The sequence below is a fragment of the Talpa occidentalis genome, unplaced genomic scaffold, assembly GCF_014898055.3.
Source record: "Talpa occidentalis isolate TD23 unplaced genomic scaffold, MPIMG_talOcc4v2.1 talOcc4.6, whole genome shotgun sequence".
NCBI lineage: Eukaryota > Metazoa > Chordata > Mammalia > Eulipotyphla > Talpidae > Talpa > Talpa occidentalis.
The window spans coordinates 47,545,460-47,562,574 of NW_023604972.1; the positions used below are offsets into that span (position 1 = coordinate 47,545,460).

A 17,115-nucleotide genomic window follows, 5' to 3' on the forward strand; every position below is an offset into this window, starting at 1 on the left:
AATTCTCTCACCCTCCCATACTTCTGACTGTACCCAGTGCTTGTATAAACAAACAAACAAATAAATCTTTTTTTAAAAAAGAAAGAAAGAAGCCAGAAGGAAAAAGAAAAATATAGAATGGTTTCACTTATAGGAAAAATGTAAGGGAACCAAATAAGGGATCAGAAAAAAGTAGCAATAATAATAAATAAATAAAAACAAAATTAGCAGGCAACTATAAATCAGAGACTTCTGCAAGGAAGGGAGATGTAGAGGCATCAAAACAGGGGAGAGGAGAGCACAAGGGACTGTGGTGATGCTGCACGGGGTGAATTTGTGGTGGGAATTTTACAGGGACTACATCGGAAAGGAGAAATCATACAAGCATACATTGTACAAAAATGAACAATGATATAAAATATATATATAAATTTTAAAAACTTGACCCTATGATTTTTATATCTATATGTATACAGCTATATGTATGTGTATATATATATATATATATATATATATATGCATATAAAACTTTCTACCTAGCCTTCCCAGTTGATGCCTTAGCAGTATAAGTAAGTATATCCTTCCTCTAATTATCACTGGCACCATTCCCAGATAAAAGACTCAGAACTAGTTGAAACAGGATGCTGACCCAATGTAACATTTTGGGGACCCCAAATATTGTTGCTGGTTCTAAAGGAAATTCATTCAATAAATCCATTAATGTTAGTTCATGAAGTAGTTGTTTTATCATCATCACCATCACCACAAACTACATAACAAAAACTGTCACTTAATCTCAAAGTTTAAAAGTAGGAAAACAGGGGAGGGACAAACACAAAGGAATATGGTGATGGTTCACCGGTGCTTAGTGGTAGAAGAACTATGAGGAGTAGAATGATGTAAGAAAAAAAATTAAATTACTTAATATGAATGAGAAAATAAACTCTTCTACAGTCCAGGAAAAAAAAGCTTAAAACTAGGAGATACCATATAGTTTTCCTACCCCTCTTAAAAACAATTAAACATACATGTATGCATATTCATACTTCAGGTTGACCTCACTGAGATATTCAAAAAGGGTGAAAGGGTAACAAGAATACATTACTAAAAGAAAGCTTCACAGAAGTAACACACCTGGATTTTTTACCATAAAAAATAAAAATCTGCACAAGCTTAAGAGCTATATTCTTCCAACTCTACTTGGATTTCATAATAAATGAGGAAATCCATAATTTCTGAAGTGTATTTGGATGACTAGGAGGTTGTATCATCAAGGAGCAATTTCAGAGTTAAGAAAAGAAACAAAAACAGTTTTACACTGAATTGGCAGAAACACCCATTTGAAATCATTAGGTATTGTGGATCAGTTGTGCTAACAGCTGTTATTAACATCAGTTCTGTTCCAGTTTTGTGAAATTACCATTACCATAGTGCTTAAATATTTAACTTAAAGGGGAAGTAAGAAGATAATTCCAGGTACAATCGCTGTGCTGGCTAACAATAACATTAGTTATGAAAATTGCTCTGTAATTCAAATGAGCTCATCTTTTCTATATTCCTTTTCCTTTCCCCAGTTGAAGTTATTTTTTTAAGGGAAGTACTTTCCAGGTTTGAATAGGCATGGTTTTAAAACAGATTTTGTTTCCTATTTTTCTTCTCCAAGTTTAAATAAATTCATGTTTGGGAAAATTTAACAATGCTTAATTCCCAGTCCAACTTTTATTGTATATTTTTATGTATTGTGTTTCTCTTTTGTAACACCCACACTAATTTTCTCTTTTTATTTTCTCATTCCCATCCCAAAATTATCCAAGGCTAAAATGAACCCCAATTTTTAAAAGTTGGTGAGTGCTTTTCATAAAATTTCTTCAATTGGCAATGTAATTTAACATATTGAGTCAATAACTTTTGTGTTTTTTTTTTTGTTTGTTTGTTTTTTTAATAGAGGCATGCTTTTTATTTATTTGTTTGCTGGTTTGTTTGTTTGTTTTGTTTTTATACATGCACTGGGTACAGTCAGAAGCGCGGGAGGGTGAGAGAATTCACCAGAGCCAGAGCGGGGAGCAGAGCAGGCAGAAGGACCGAAGTACACTGCTGAGGGGAGCAGCGGGCGGCAGGAGAGGTCTGCGCGCCATGCGGGACCCTCCTCCGGTGTCCGGGGAGCAGCTGGGGATCGAACCGGCGCCACAGAGGCCGCGCGCAGCTTCGCAACCCAGAGCTCAACCGCTGCGCCACCGGGGAGGCCCGAGTCAATAACTTTTGAACTTGAAATGTGAGTTACTTAAGAATACACACATGAGTCCTTGATTTTCCTGAGAATGAACCACTAATGTTTCTTTTAACTCAAGATCCAGGAGTTCATACATATGTTTTTCTTTGCTTTAGAAAGAGATCTTCCTCTTCTGATGCTGGAATATTGAACTAACAAAAACCTGGCATGATTCCTAGTGCTTTCTGTGAAAATATTATTTATTCATTTAAGGCTCACATACTAGCATATTCTTATCTTACTGATGGCATGTGATATATTACATATATGGATTTCAAAATGGAATTAAATTTATTATTCTAAATATAAGTAGTATATGCTCATTGGCAAATAAATTGGGGGAAAAAAAAACAGATAAATGCACAGCATTGAAAATCCCTCTATTAAGAGAACACTACTAACATTTTGTAAATCTTGTCAAATGGCTTTTTCCCTTACATGCATTTTTATGCAAACATATTGGAAGGAGGCTAAACAAACAAAACTTAAATTATAGCAGATCATGTTTAGATATTCATATATAACAATTTTATTTACAAATGTTATTTTTTTTTCATTCATAGGAACATCTAATCCACACATTCAAGCCTTGAATGACACAGCAAAGGCAAGCTGAATGAAACTTCCTTCTGTGTCAAACAAAAAGAGTTATCCTGGCTGTGCTCCTGTGTACTGTGTGATCACCATAACCCACATGCAAAGGCATATGCAATACCTTCTCAAAAAGACAAACTTAATAGTCTTTAGCACCTGCCTTTTCCATGGTTTATTGGCAAGGAGATACCTATCTCTGAGGATATTTCATGAATCAAGTGGGAAGTTCTTAGAGAAAATGTGAATAATTTTAACATTTAATGTGGTCAACATAGTGAGAATCAGTATAAGATGACTTGAATCATCATTTTGCTAAGGATAATCATGTTAAATAGGTCTGGCCCTCCTTTGAAGAACACTGAAATTTACTGTAAGAAAGGAAACTCTCCTTGGGAGTCTGAATTTTTATTGAAATGTATAAAAAGAGAAAATCTCAACAGTTGTGAGGTTGTTAATTAGCTTATTGATTTTTGCTGGCAGTAATGGGACAGAGCAGACATGACAGTAGGAGACTGTGCAATGATTGCAAAACACATCAAAACTCCTTCTTATCAAGAAGTAAAATTAAACGATAACTTAACAAAGAGGAAATGCCAGGATATGTGTTCAAAAGCTCAATGAGAAAATTCCTACAATGCCTCTTGGGGAGAGCTTGTTTATACTACTGATAAGGCTTTCATGCTGACAATGATTAGTTATTATTAATCAATCCATCACTTTCAAAAACATTTCTGTGGTTATAAATAAATCCTCATTTGAATTTTAAGATAAAATGAAGATCAATTTTAATATACACTGTGTGCCAGTTTAAAAATTCAATACATTCTATAAATGATATTTGCTATTAATTAGGATCATTCACAAAGTGGTAACGAGAGTTACAAAAAAGAAGCCTCACATTTGTGATAAAGTCATTTCCATATCATTGAATAGTTTAACATTTTTCTCCTCAAATAGTACATTGATCTTTTAAAGACAAGCATTGTGGCAACTTCAAGTGACTGGCTTCTTTAAAATTGATGTTCTCTGCAGTAATTTTTTCCAAAAATAGTGAGAAAACCTAACTTTGTTTTGTTCCTTTGAATTCAGGCATCTTACCAATGCAATTCTCTGACTAATGAAATCAGTTCTTGAACTTTTCTGAAACAGCTGGATGATCCCATAGAAAAGTGAGTTATACAGAAAAGACCCAGTGCTAAGTGAAAAGAATGATATTGAATTGTGAAAAGTAGAGTTTCCATGGTTTTATAGTTTCAGAAATAAATATTGCACATTAGCAGCTTCTATTTTTTCTTTACCAACCTCCATTCTTTTAATTCCTCCAACTCCGCGACCACCATAATAGGAAGCATCCACAGTTGGCCATTTCTTGTTAGGCAAAGGTTCTTCTTCCTCCTAGGTAGATATAATTTTTTCATGAGTATAATTAAAATTTCAAAATGTTGCTTAGTCTTAGCTGGCACTCATTTAAACATTTTTCTGAAGAATGCAGTTGATATAGAAGAAATGTCATGATAATTATATGCAGAGTATGTGAACATTTTTAAGCTTACACACATACATTTCAAGTGGAATTCTACAGAATAGGAGGACTCCTTCCCTTTTACAATTTTAATGATCTCCTTTCTTTCACTAAGCTACCAGATACTTCTCCATAACTCTCTATATCATTGTATTCCAAACTTATTCAGCACTTCATATTTTAAAAGATAAAAAATTAAAATTATGATATCATTTCAATATTCATTTAAAGCACCAATGCATGTATAAGTTTGAACACTGAAAAATTTGTACTAAAAACCCATGCGGTTGAGACGCTTCAAAAATACACAAAACCGGTACATTCTATATTTTTTGTCCCTAACACAATTTTGACTAACAAGGAGAATCATATAGAAGTAATGATCCTTTCAAATTCAACAATTTATGTTTCAATTGTCAGCTTATGTCTTCCACCTTTCAAAAAATAAAATAGTGACATCAGAACAATTGATATAAATGGCCAATTAAATCACTGTGTGCAAAGATCCTGATGGCCTATATATGTTTATCAAGGTGTGAAGGTCCCATTCCTCTGCCACATGAAAAAAAATCATACGATTAAAAAAAAAAATCTGCTTTTTTTCAAATTCAAAAATCAATACGTAAGTATTATAATTGAAAAAATTTATCATATATCACATTATATCACATTATATAATATATGATATAATACAAGTAGCTGATTAAATTTGGAAATAATCTCTACATATAGGAAAAATAACCACATCAATTATTAGATACTCATTTACCTCTTTTGGTGCAGGGGGTGGTGGTGGAGGAGGATCCTTGATAACCTGTCCAAAAAAAAAAGCCAAAATCAAATGTAAATTCCAGTTGCATAAGATAGAGACATACATAAGCCCCTCCCTTTGAATACGTGCTTGCCTATAACTAGCTCCTGACTAACTAGCCAGAGATGGAAATGGCACCATGTGACTGCCTCAGCTGCCAAGTCAAAAAGAGGCTTCTCCCTCCCCAATGCTCTTAGAACACTCACTGAGTGGGAGGAGTCTGCTGTCCTGTCAGTGGGTTACCCTGAGACCATTAACAACTGAAGAAACATCAAATTAAGGAGCTTTTGTACAGCAAAAGAGACAATAACCAAAACAAAGAGAAACCCCACTGACAGGGAGAAAATTTTTGCACACAACACTAATGATAAAGGACTGATCACAAAAATCTGCAAAGAGCTGACGAGACTCAACAAAAACAAAAAATGGGCAGAGGAGCTAAAAAGAAACTTCTCCAAAGAGGAAATGCAAATGGCCAACAGGTGTATGAAAAAAATGTTCAATGTCAATTATAATTGGGGAAATGCAAATCAAAACTACAATGAGATACCACCTTACACCAGTAAGAATGGCACATATTAAAAAAACTAGCAACAACAAATGTTGGCGAGGTTGTGGAGAAAAATGAACTCTCCTGCATTGCTGGTGGGAGTGCAAACTGGCCCAACTACTATGGAAAGCTGTGTGGAGATTCCTTAAGCTACTAAAGATAGAGCTTCCATATGATCCAGTAATACCACTCCTAGGTATTTACCCAAAGGACACAGAAACATTAATTCAAAAGGGCACCTGCACCCTAATGTTTATAACAGCACTATTTACAATAGCTAAGCTTTGGAAACAACCCAAATACCCAAAAATAGATGACTGGATCAAGAAGATGTGGTACATATACACAATGGAATATTACTCAGCAATCAAAAAAGATAAACTCATGCCATTTGCTGCAACATGGATGGAGCTGGAAGGGATCATGCTCAGCAAAATAAGCCAGAAAGGAAAAATGCTGGATGGTCTCACTCATAGCAGGAATTTAGAAAACTTAAATAAGGGACCACGAAAAAGACAAATTATAGTAAAGAAAAAATCAAAATCCACAAGTAACTATAAACCAGAGACACACTCCGGGGGGTAGGGGTGGAGAGGAGGGATTAGGGCCAAAATACGAGGGGTGGGAATTGTATGGGGAATATAACCAAAATGAAAATGCATACATTGTGCAAAAATGAAAAATGATGTAAGAATTATATAAAATAAAATATTTTAAAAAATAGCAAAAAAAAAAGAAACCTGAAGAAACCCAGGATAACCTTACAGAAAGGGTGCCTGGCCATCTCCCAGATGTGTCAACCTTCCCAGCAAAGGTTCCAGACATGTGAGAAAAGATTTGCTCCTGGATATTGAGATCTGTTGAACTTTCAGATAACTCCAGCCAGCAGCCAGGTGCTGCAATTACATGAGGAAACCTCAGAGTACAAATCTTCTAGCTGAGCCAGTCTAGTCACAGAACTAAGAGGACAGTAAATTATTGTTCAAAAACACTACATTGTAAGTTGATTGTTAGCACAACAGCACCTCACAATTCACAAATCCCCTTTGCACACATTCATTCACTTTATCTGCATTATATATCTATTATCTACACATATATATATAGATAATTATTATCTTCATTCATCAAGAACAGAAATTGTCAAACACTTGCATAAAGTTGCACTAAATGGTTCTTATAATGTCAAAATGCAAACATTTTCTATTAGATTAGGGTATGTCCCCTCAAATAGAGAAGGAATTTACCAGCAAACTCTTCTTGCTATGTATGACTCATTGACTTTTTCAAAAATTGACAATACAAAAGTTAACCTCCTCTGAATGACATGACTAACATAACTCTTTCCCTACCCTTTCCTCGAGATAAACCAACTTTTTAGTCAAGATTCTTTCTTGGGAATCATTACACAACACATTCTTTTATGAAATTTTATATGATTATTTCTGTGAGACAATAATGTATCTTTACTCATTTTCATTTCCTTGTGAGGATTTCAAGTTCACTCTGCTTATTACCTGTATATTGTGCACTGTTACATACATTTCTGAGGACATAAGTCATATGCCCAACTCCATTCTATATTACATCCTCCTAAGAATTACAAAGCATGCACCTTCCCTCTCTGATGTCACATTTGCATTGCATCTGGTTTTAACTTGGATATGGACAAATTGTGGTTCACTTTAAAATCCTCCTATGACCAGAACAGACAAACTCGTAACAGAATAATGAGTGGCATTTTGCATGCTTTATCTTTGTTGGAGACCCTTTTTTTCAATATCATCAGCCACAACCTGGAAAACCAAAACTCCTTTTTCCAAGTATCTACATGAACCAGCTCTTCTGTTCTCACACTTTATATGCCTCAGCATGGTGTAACTCTGTTCTAACATTCTAGCTGCAAACACATATTTCCATTCCAGGCCAACAAAGATCTCTTTGCTTCCCCCTAATAAGTGACCATATCCATATCAAGTTCCATCCAACTTCAAAGACTAGTCCACGAAATTTCTATTGCTCAATCTGGAAGCTTTCTAGCTTCTAAAAGTGTATGTTGTTGCAGCTGAACTATTCATGCTTCATTACTTAGATTTATAAATTTATTTTGGAATTTTTCAATTACCCCTTAAGAGTATAGATTTCTTAAGGACAAAAATCATTTCTCCTCCTTTATAAATACTGCCAGTGCCTAAAGTGCTCTGAAAACAGGAGGTACTAAAAATATGATTAAAATTCAGGAAAAGGAAGATTCGGGGACTAGATGAGAATGTTCACTAAGGCCAACCTCTATATTTATAAGGAAAATATTGAGGGGAAATATTGAGCGGAGATACACACACACACACACACATATCCTGTTTGAATGCCATATATATATGATAAACAGAGATAGATTTCCATGACACTAAAATATTGTTAGTTCCAAAGAAAATTAAATTTCTCTTTCAACCAATAAATTCAAAGACCTAATGAACTCAACAGCAGAAGGGGAAATGGAAGACCACCCTAAGTTCTTCATCTGGAATTAATTGTAGTGCTTTCCAATATGAAAATTATAATAGAATGTTAAAAAAATACATCACAATATTTCCTTCTTTTGCTTCTGTGCCTTTCCATAATTAAGTAGGCCATATGTCTAGATGCATTTATATTCACCTTATTCCAGAAAAGAACATTAGGGTTTGTTTTTCCAATAATGTGTAATTAATCTTATGTATGACTTATTATAAATTTAAATTGATTTTGAAATTCTGGCAAATATTTTTCTGTACTATTAATAGTGGGGAAAAAAGCCCTTAACACTCCACTAACTCAAATACTGATTGGATAAATTAAAAGACACAATCAACACCTCAAAAATAACTGCACCTTTAGAAACTGAACCAGAGCTAAGGTTCCTGTCTGTGCCGTAATTACTATTCACAATAACCACATTTTATTGGTGCTGACATATGCCACACATTCTAAATATTCCTGAGCAGTCACTATGCTTCATTTTAGCTATACAGAGAGGGAGGCTGTATCTTCAACAACTTGCTAAGGATAATAAAGTGAAAAATTAGAATTAGGATTAAAACCCATGTCCAAGCTTCATCTACTTCCAATCTATGAGTTGAACTTCTATAACAATGTCCCTTAAATCAAGGTTTGGATTGCCAATGGAAAGGTGCAGAAGAAAGGACCAAAGATTTGTTGAGTAGTTGTTACATTACTTGTTATGATGGATGGATGGATGGATAGATGGATGGATGGATGGATGGATGGATGGATGGATGGATGGATGGATGGATGGATGGATTAGGAGGAGAGAGAGAGAAAGAGAGAGGGAGGGAGAGAGAAAGGTACTAAACCTTATGGTAACTGTGAAAGACTGAAGTTATCACCCCCATTTTATGGCGACATAACATTGATTCATAATACCTAACATCACTGTCCTAGAAACACCGGAACAGGAAATAAAATGGGTCTTCTGTGACATATGGAAATGCTCCCTTTTCCACTCTACCACATAGCCTCTTAAGTACAAAAGAGGGTAAAAATAATCTGACGGCATTTGGCCTAAAAGCCAAACATAGCAAAAATCTGTGTCCAAATGATATCTCTATATTTCAGTAAAACTAGTGCAGAAGAACCTTACTGTTAGTCCAAATACTTTATAAATAACAGTCATGAGAATCCCATAATTGTATTAATAGTGCAAGAACACATTCATTTCAGAAAAGGATGTATTCATATGCACCATATTTTATGAGAATTTGCAGATTTTAAAAGGCATAATATTGCCTAGTTGCCAGAATTTTTTCCACTTAGCATCCTTCAGCTCTGTGTTGAAGATTCTGGAAAACACTTTCACCACTTTATGAACCATATGCAGAGTTTGATTCTCCTCCAACTTTTTTTTTTTTCTCGTTTGTTATTATCATCATCAGGGAGGATTACATCTCATCTACTTAGCTGCTAGAATGAAGATTTCAGTTTGGAGGAGAGCCGATTTCTTTAAAAAAAAAAAAAAGTTAGCTGCTTCAGGCAACAGTCCTTTTGATCTGCTCATTAACACTTTTCAAATGTTCGAGTGATGTGGGCATTCTTTGCGCTAGAAAATGTCAGCACCGGAGCCTGCAGCCAGCTTGATGCAATCATATGTTCCGATATTCAGCAAAGAGTGAAAAGAACTGTCAACAGTGAACTGCTTGGGATTAAAAAAAAAAGAAGAAAAGATACTGTACAACGACAGTAGATCAAGTAGTATTTCAGAACTCTTTCTTGGAGTGACAAAAACAAATGCCCAGTTTATCAGTAACGGCATCTAGTACTTAAGCGCCCAGACAATAGAAAAATCATTGCTAGTGTTGACAAAAAAATTGTTTAAAACAGACGTGGCTCTTCCTTTCATTATCCCTTTCTTTTAGATAATATCAGAGAGCAAGTGTGCCTTTCCTCTGATGTGCATAAACACAAAGTTCTTTACAATAATATTTTGGAAGTCATTTTCTGAATCCCACAAAGTTAAATGCTTTCAACATCCAGATAATGGCCTGCATTATCTCCTCCTCCCTTGCCTTTCCTTTTTGACATATACATCCAGGTCCAAAGATTCAGACTTTGAACAAATAGATAACTGGTGGAAAATCTGGACAATAAATATAATTTAAAATGCCTAATGGGGCCTGGGAAGAGCAATGTGAGAGAGCATTCTGCCAAGAGTTAAATAAAGGTTCTGCTTTTGAAGCAAATAAATGAAGACCAGGAAGAATTTGGTACCCTGTTTTGTAAACGATGCTCTGTTGAAAAACATCACCATGGAAGCAATAAGTACTAGCATCACACTCTATTTCAAGGAGGCAACAAAACATAAATCATTTTAATTAATGGTACAAGGAAGGCATATTAAAATTTAAATTACTTCTGTTTCATTGTGCATTCCAGAAAAAATCAGGCTGCTCTCAAAGTAACTCAATAAAGGTACCAAGAGCCCTCCTCAACAATAAAAGTGAAGTGCAATGTAGAAGCATTATTACTATTTAGAAAGAGCAGCACAGCTGTTGCAAGCTAAGAAAATTCTCCTATAGACTTCCAATCAGATACATTTTCATCATGAATACTGAACTTACTTATAAGCAAATTGGGCTTTAAAAAGATAACTTTTGAAATAGTTTTTAAAATTAAGATTTATTAGCTCTTTATGTAATGTCTTAAATGCACTACGGAAAAATGAGCTTGCAATTTTCCCTTGAGGATGGAGAACTTTGGCCAAGGACACTAGAGCACAGTGAACATTTATCATTTCCAGCATATTCAGATATTTATTTGCAGCTGTATAACACACTCTAATTGACAACACTCCAGAAAGCCTTTGTTTGCCACCTCATTAGCCTTACATCTGTAATTCTGCAGAGTGTCTGGTTATTCCAAATGATGCAAAGATAGGACTGTCATTTCTGCCATCCTGATAGTAAAACCAATCTGCTGTAAACTCAACATATCATCTAAGCTAAACAATGATGAAAACATCCATATTTTCTGATATTTCACTTCTGATTCAATTCATGATAAGCTTGTGTTACCACTCTTACCTTTTTTTTTTTTTTTTTTTTTTTTAAGTTCAGGAGAAAGGAAGAATGTTACTGACATCTTTGTTCATGAAAAGGATGGAATGAGGCTACTTGGGGAGCTTGACAGCACCTCTTCAACAGATGGTGAGAAATAACTTCGCACAAAAATGAGAACTTTCCCCTTATGGGACAGTAGGCAAACTCAACACACTCTATAATTCACTAATGTTAATACCTAAGAATTTCAACTTTATATGAGGACTCTTTGATTGTGCTTATTGCTAATTAAGATTTTTCAAAAATATAATCTTAGGGCCTCCCCGGTGGTGCAGCCGTTGAGCGCAGCGCTATGAGGCTGTCCTCAGCCTCTGCAGCATGGGTTCGATTCCTGCCGGCCAGGGAGATTCCCACCTGGTCAGGCAGACCTCTCCTGTCTTGCCCGCTGCTCCCCTCAGCAATGTATTTTGGTCATCTGCCTGTTCTGCATCCCGCTCCATCTCTGGTGAATCCTCACACCCTCCTGTGCCTCTGGCCTCTACCCCAGCTCTTGTATAAAAATAAATAAATCTTTTAAAATATATATATAGATATATTTATTTATTTTTATGGAAAGTTCAGCACACAGAGGGCACTATTTTGCAACATTTTAAATGATATCTTTCCCTTTCATCCTTGAAAATACTTATTAAAGTGAACTGAAAAAGTAAAATTTTAAAATAATCTCATATTAAAAGTATCTTGGGTGGTCAGATACTCTATTGAAGGTCAAGTTTTTCCTTAACCTTTTCTTATTTTATGGCCTGATTTGGAATCTAGTGAGTCTATGGACCCCTTCCTAGCATAATTAAGCCAAATTAAAATACAGAAGAATTAAAAGAACTCAATTATATTGAAATATAACTATCAAATCTGTAAAAAACAAAAAAAAAAAACAAAAAAAATCACAAACCCAAATCTATGCTATAAAAATATGTGTGGTTCTTTACAAATCCATTAATTCAGAAGATATAATAGTACATCTGGTAACTATCATGATTTGAAGTAGTGACACATTTAAATGATATTTTAAAAAATGCCTGAACTACTATAAATATGATATCAGGTATCTGTGGGATTACTATTTGTGACAAAAACCTTCATAACTACTAATACTTTATGGACAGTGGCCTCCATCATAAAATAAATGATAAATTTCAGTTTGAAATAACTGAATTTAGAAGTAAATAAAGATTTTTGTCATCAAAATTTACAATCCCCACATTAGAAATCCCCACAGGGCATTAGACAAAAGTGAAATTGATTCTACTTCAGAGGTTTATTATAATTAAAAATTTTTACATAAAGGTATCTAGTACCTATTTATATATGCACAAAGGGTGCATTTCCTATTATGTATACTCTATGAGGACAGATTTTAAAGTCAATGAATATCATACAAAAATTCAAATTGACCACAAATCCCGTCATACACAATACTTCCCCATAGTTGACAGAATTTTGATTGCAACTATCAACAAAATACATATAAAAGTTTACTTCCAAGAAAAGAAATATCAACTCTCACCTGCACACCTAAGCTTATTGTAGCAATATTTACAATAAGAAGCTATGGAAACAACCCAAATGCCCCAAAATAGATGACTGGATCAAGAAGATGTGGTACATATACATAATGTAATATTACTCAGCAATCTAAAAAGATAAACTCATGCCATTCGCAGCAAAATGGATGGAGCTAGAAAAGATCATGCTCAGTGAAATAAGCCAGAAAGAAAAAGAAAAATACTGGATAGTTTCCCTTATAAGAGGAATGTAGCGGATCCAAATAAAGGATCAGGGGAAAAAAGGTTATTATAATAAAGTGAAAATAAAAATCAACAAGCAACTAAAAACTAGATACATTCCCCAGGGGAGAGGGGAGAAAGGAGTAGGATCAAAATGGGCGGGAAGAGCACAATGGACTATGGTGATGGTACACAGGTGAATTGGTGGTGGGAATATCATGGGGACTATAACTGAGATGAGAAAGCAAACATTGTAAAAAAAAAAAATGAAGAACTATGTAAAAAATATATAAATAAAATTATAAAAAAAAATCAAGTATCTCAGTTTTAAAAATTGAAATAGTTTAAGATTAGTGTTCACTGTGCAACATGTGTGGTTTACAATGATGAGTAAAATACATGATACTTGTGTTCATGAAAGTGTTAACCATACAGTGAGAAAAATGTTTAACAAATAAACACATGAATAATTTTTTATTGTAATTTCATCTAAGTATCACAAAAAATGTAACATTTTCTAACTTACCAGGGTAAGTTTTTAAGAATTTGGGGTAAGATTTTATTTATTTTTTTTTTTTTAATAACAGTCTTTTTTTTTTTTTTTTTAATAGAGGCTTGTTTATTTATTTATTTATTTGTTTGTTTGTTTATACAAGCACTGGGTACAGTCAGAAGCGCGGGAGGGTGAGAGAATTCACCAGAGCCAGAGCGGGGAGCAGAGCAGGCAGAAGGACCGAAGCACACTGCTGAGGGGAGCAGCGGGCGGCAGGAGAGGTCTGCGCGCCATGTGGGACCCTCCTCTGGTGGCCGGGGAGCAGCCGGGGATCGAACCGGCGTCGCAGAGGCTGCGGGCAGGTCCGCAACCCAGTGCTCAACCGTTGCGCCACCGGGGAGGCCCTGGGGTAAGATTTAATATAAAATATTCCAGAGGGGATATTTATGCCTTTGTTTTGTGTCTTATTCCTACTATCAAATTAGTACAGCTAATAAGGTATATGTGGGAGTTTCACAAGCACATTATTTAGTTAAATGTTTTAGTTCTTTGCCTTTCCCCATAGAGCTAAAGGTCAATCTCTAATTTTCATGAGATTCAATGGTTCAATATCTAAATATGAATGGGATTGTATTGCCCTTTTCTTGTGAATAACAAGCATCTTGTGAAAGCTGTTCATGGATCCCTGTTGCCAACTGGTTCTAATACATATCAACACACACATATATCTACATTCTGGATACTTCTGAAAATTAGAAGTCTGTTTCTTACAAAAATTCTTTGTCACTCTGAAATAGTAAGTAAATTCAGTATATAAAGCATCATACATATAAACTTTATACATACCCCAAAAAAAGCAGTATGATAATTCTTATTTTAAAGCCTACATAATAGTCTTGGAACAGTTGCAAGAACTCATTGTTAACATTTTGAAGGATATTTCCTTGTCTTTCATCTTAAAGCCTTTTGGTCTCCACAAACAATGTTTGTAGGGGCCTCCCTCGTGGCACAAGGGTTAAGACACAACCTATGTAGCAATACGCAGCCACTGCAGCATGAGTTTGATCCCCGGCCAGGGAGCTACCCACATGGCGCAGCAGACCTCTCCTGTCTCACCCGCTGTTCCCCTCAGCAGTGTATTTCAGTCAATCTGCCTGTTCTGTTCCCGGCTCTCTCTGGTGAATCCTCTCACCCCCACACCTCTGGCCTGTACCCCAGCTCCTATATGCATAAATAAATAAATATTTTTTTAAAAAAACAATGTTTATAATGAGCTGATCTGAAAACATTACATAAGAGTTCCCAAAATTAATAGCCCTATGCCATGATTCCCAATCCTGGGGAATTTCAGAATCATTTTGGGAATATATTGGTTTCTTAATGCAGCTATAACAAATTACCACAAGCTTATTGGCTTAAAACAACAGAAATTAATTTTATTATAGATCTGGAGGCTAAGAATCCAAACTGAGTCTTATAAGGCTAAAATCGGGTGTTGTCAGACCTGGTTCTTCTGCAGGCTCCAAGGTTATATCTGTTCCTGGTTTCTTCCAGTGTCTTGTGATTATCAGCATTCCCTGGTTAGTGGTCACATAACTCCAATCTCTGCTTCCATGATCATGCCTTTCTCCTTCTGTTGCCTAACCTACCTCTGTCTCCCTCTTATTGGACACTTGTGATTGCATTTAGAGCTGACCAAAGTCAGTCTGGACAGTTTTTCTATCTCAGAATCCTTGACTTAGTCACATCTGCAAAGCCCCTTTTGCCACATGATATAATATTCAGTTTCTAGGAATTAAGACCTGGATATTTTTAGAGACCACTGCTCATCCTACCACAGGGCAGGTGGTTTCCAAACTACATTGATCCCTGGAGCTGTCTCACCTACCCCTTCCCCTCATAGAGAATTGTCACCATTGGAAATCTGAAGGCCACTGATCTGAGCCTCTATTTGACATTTGGAATAGGAAAAAACAACTAAGAATCACTGCCTGAGATATAAGTACACTATCATCTCTGGTCATTGATTAAATATCTGTGAAATTTTAATATCTGAATAATAAGTCGTTTCATAAAATATGAAATGATTGAATGAATAATGTGCAACAGATACTGTGACTTCTGTTCAGGGTTTGTTTTCCCCCTAGGTTTTCTGTCTTGACAAGAGTTCCTCCAAATGTACCTGAGAACATACATTTTAGCCACTTAGTTCATGTTTCAGATAAAAGATCAGATGTAAATATGTGCCACTAGCACTTAAAACATGCTCAAAACCAGGAAATTCATATAACACTAAGCTGAAATCAAATGCATTTCATTAGTCATTATAAAATATTATTGGTAATGATAAAGTGAAATTGATTCCTAATAATTTAATCCTGCTAAGAATTAATAAGAATTAACTAACCACATTCTAATCCCAGCACAAATATATTTTGCAAAAAAGAATAATACAAAATAAATATCCTGCAACTGTACAACACCCTCTGATATGCTCACACCTTTGTTTTTCCACAAGATTTTGGTTTCCCTTGCCCCTTCTTGTCACACTAATTCTTCAGTTTTCTCTACCTCAATTAGCTATCATATTATATGCACACTCTGCACATTGTTGGGGATTCTTTGCTCTGCTCATATCCAGAGTGCTCTGTCGTTGGCTTCCCAACTCAACTGTTGATGAAAATCAGTGAACTGGGTTCTAGACTTACTCGCCACCAGGACTAGATCTCAGCACTGCTGTAGAGTAAGCAAAGGTTCTTTTAAGAGATTTTATTGATCAAACCTGTCCAGTGGCTCCTCATCATTCCTGAGAGGAGTTCAAGCTTCCTAAAAGACAGTGGAGGCCCTTCTACTGGGGTACATGCCTAACTCCCAAGCCATGTTTCACAGCTCCCTTTTGGGGTACTGGAATTCTCAGCCGAGCACTTCCCAAAGCTTGTCAGAATAGTTGTCATTGCACCTGAAATGTCTCTCATCAAGTGCAGCATTTTATTTATTATTATTAAAAACTGCATTTGGAATCAGAAGCTCAGTCAGGCTTCTCTGAAACAGTACTTTGACTCTGGAAAATCCCTCCTCTTATATGTTTTTACTGTTTTTTACACACATTGCTTTTAGGGAACTCCTGATCCTCCACTTACACTTTGTTCGCATTTCTGTGTTTGCTTATTAAAATGTGAGTTTCCCCAGCAAGCTGACTATAGAACTGAGACATAAAGCAAATAAGGGAGCGGGGGGGCAGGGGGGGGGCGCAAATTGGGGAGGGATGAATATGGTGATGGTTCATGGGGGAATAGGGTGGTGGGAAAACTATGGGGACTACAATGATATAAAAAAATTAATTAATCAAAAGTAAATAAATTAAAAAAATAAAAAGTGAGTTTCCATATCACACTACAGTTATTTACATACTGTCACTTCATAGCACAATTCCATTACATATTATTAGATTTCCAAGGACTAAATGCAGAAATTTGCTTCTACCCTCTCCCTCCTTATAAACCTACTTCAGGAAACACTTGCTATGATTCATTTATACCTAGGTGAGTGTGTGTGTGT

At 35.5% G+C, this 17,115-nt stretch overlaps 1 protein-coding gene across 1 annotated transcript in view; it reads right to left on the reverse strand.

The window, feature by feature from the left end:
- The window catches only part of ANTXR2 (ANTXR cell adhesion molecule 2), a 148,433-nt gene that overhangs the window by 58,897 nt on the left and 72,421 nt on the right, over positions 1-17,115 (reverse strand). Inside the window, exons 13-14 of the mRNA XM_037530266.2 lie at positions 5,134-5,178; positions 4,145-4,237 (exon numbers count right to left, since the gene is read on the reverse strand). Of these exons, the coding sequence (XP_037386163.1) occupies positions 4,145-4,237; positions 5,134-5,178 (138 nt within the window). The remainder of the gene's footprint in view (positions 1-4,144; positions 4,238-5,133; positions 5,179-17,115) is intronic.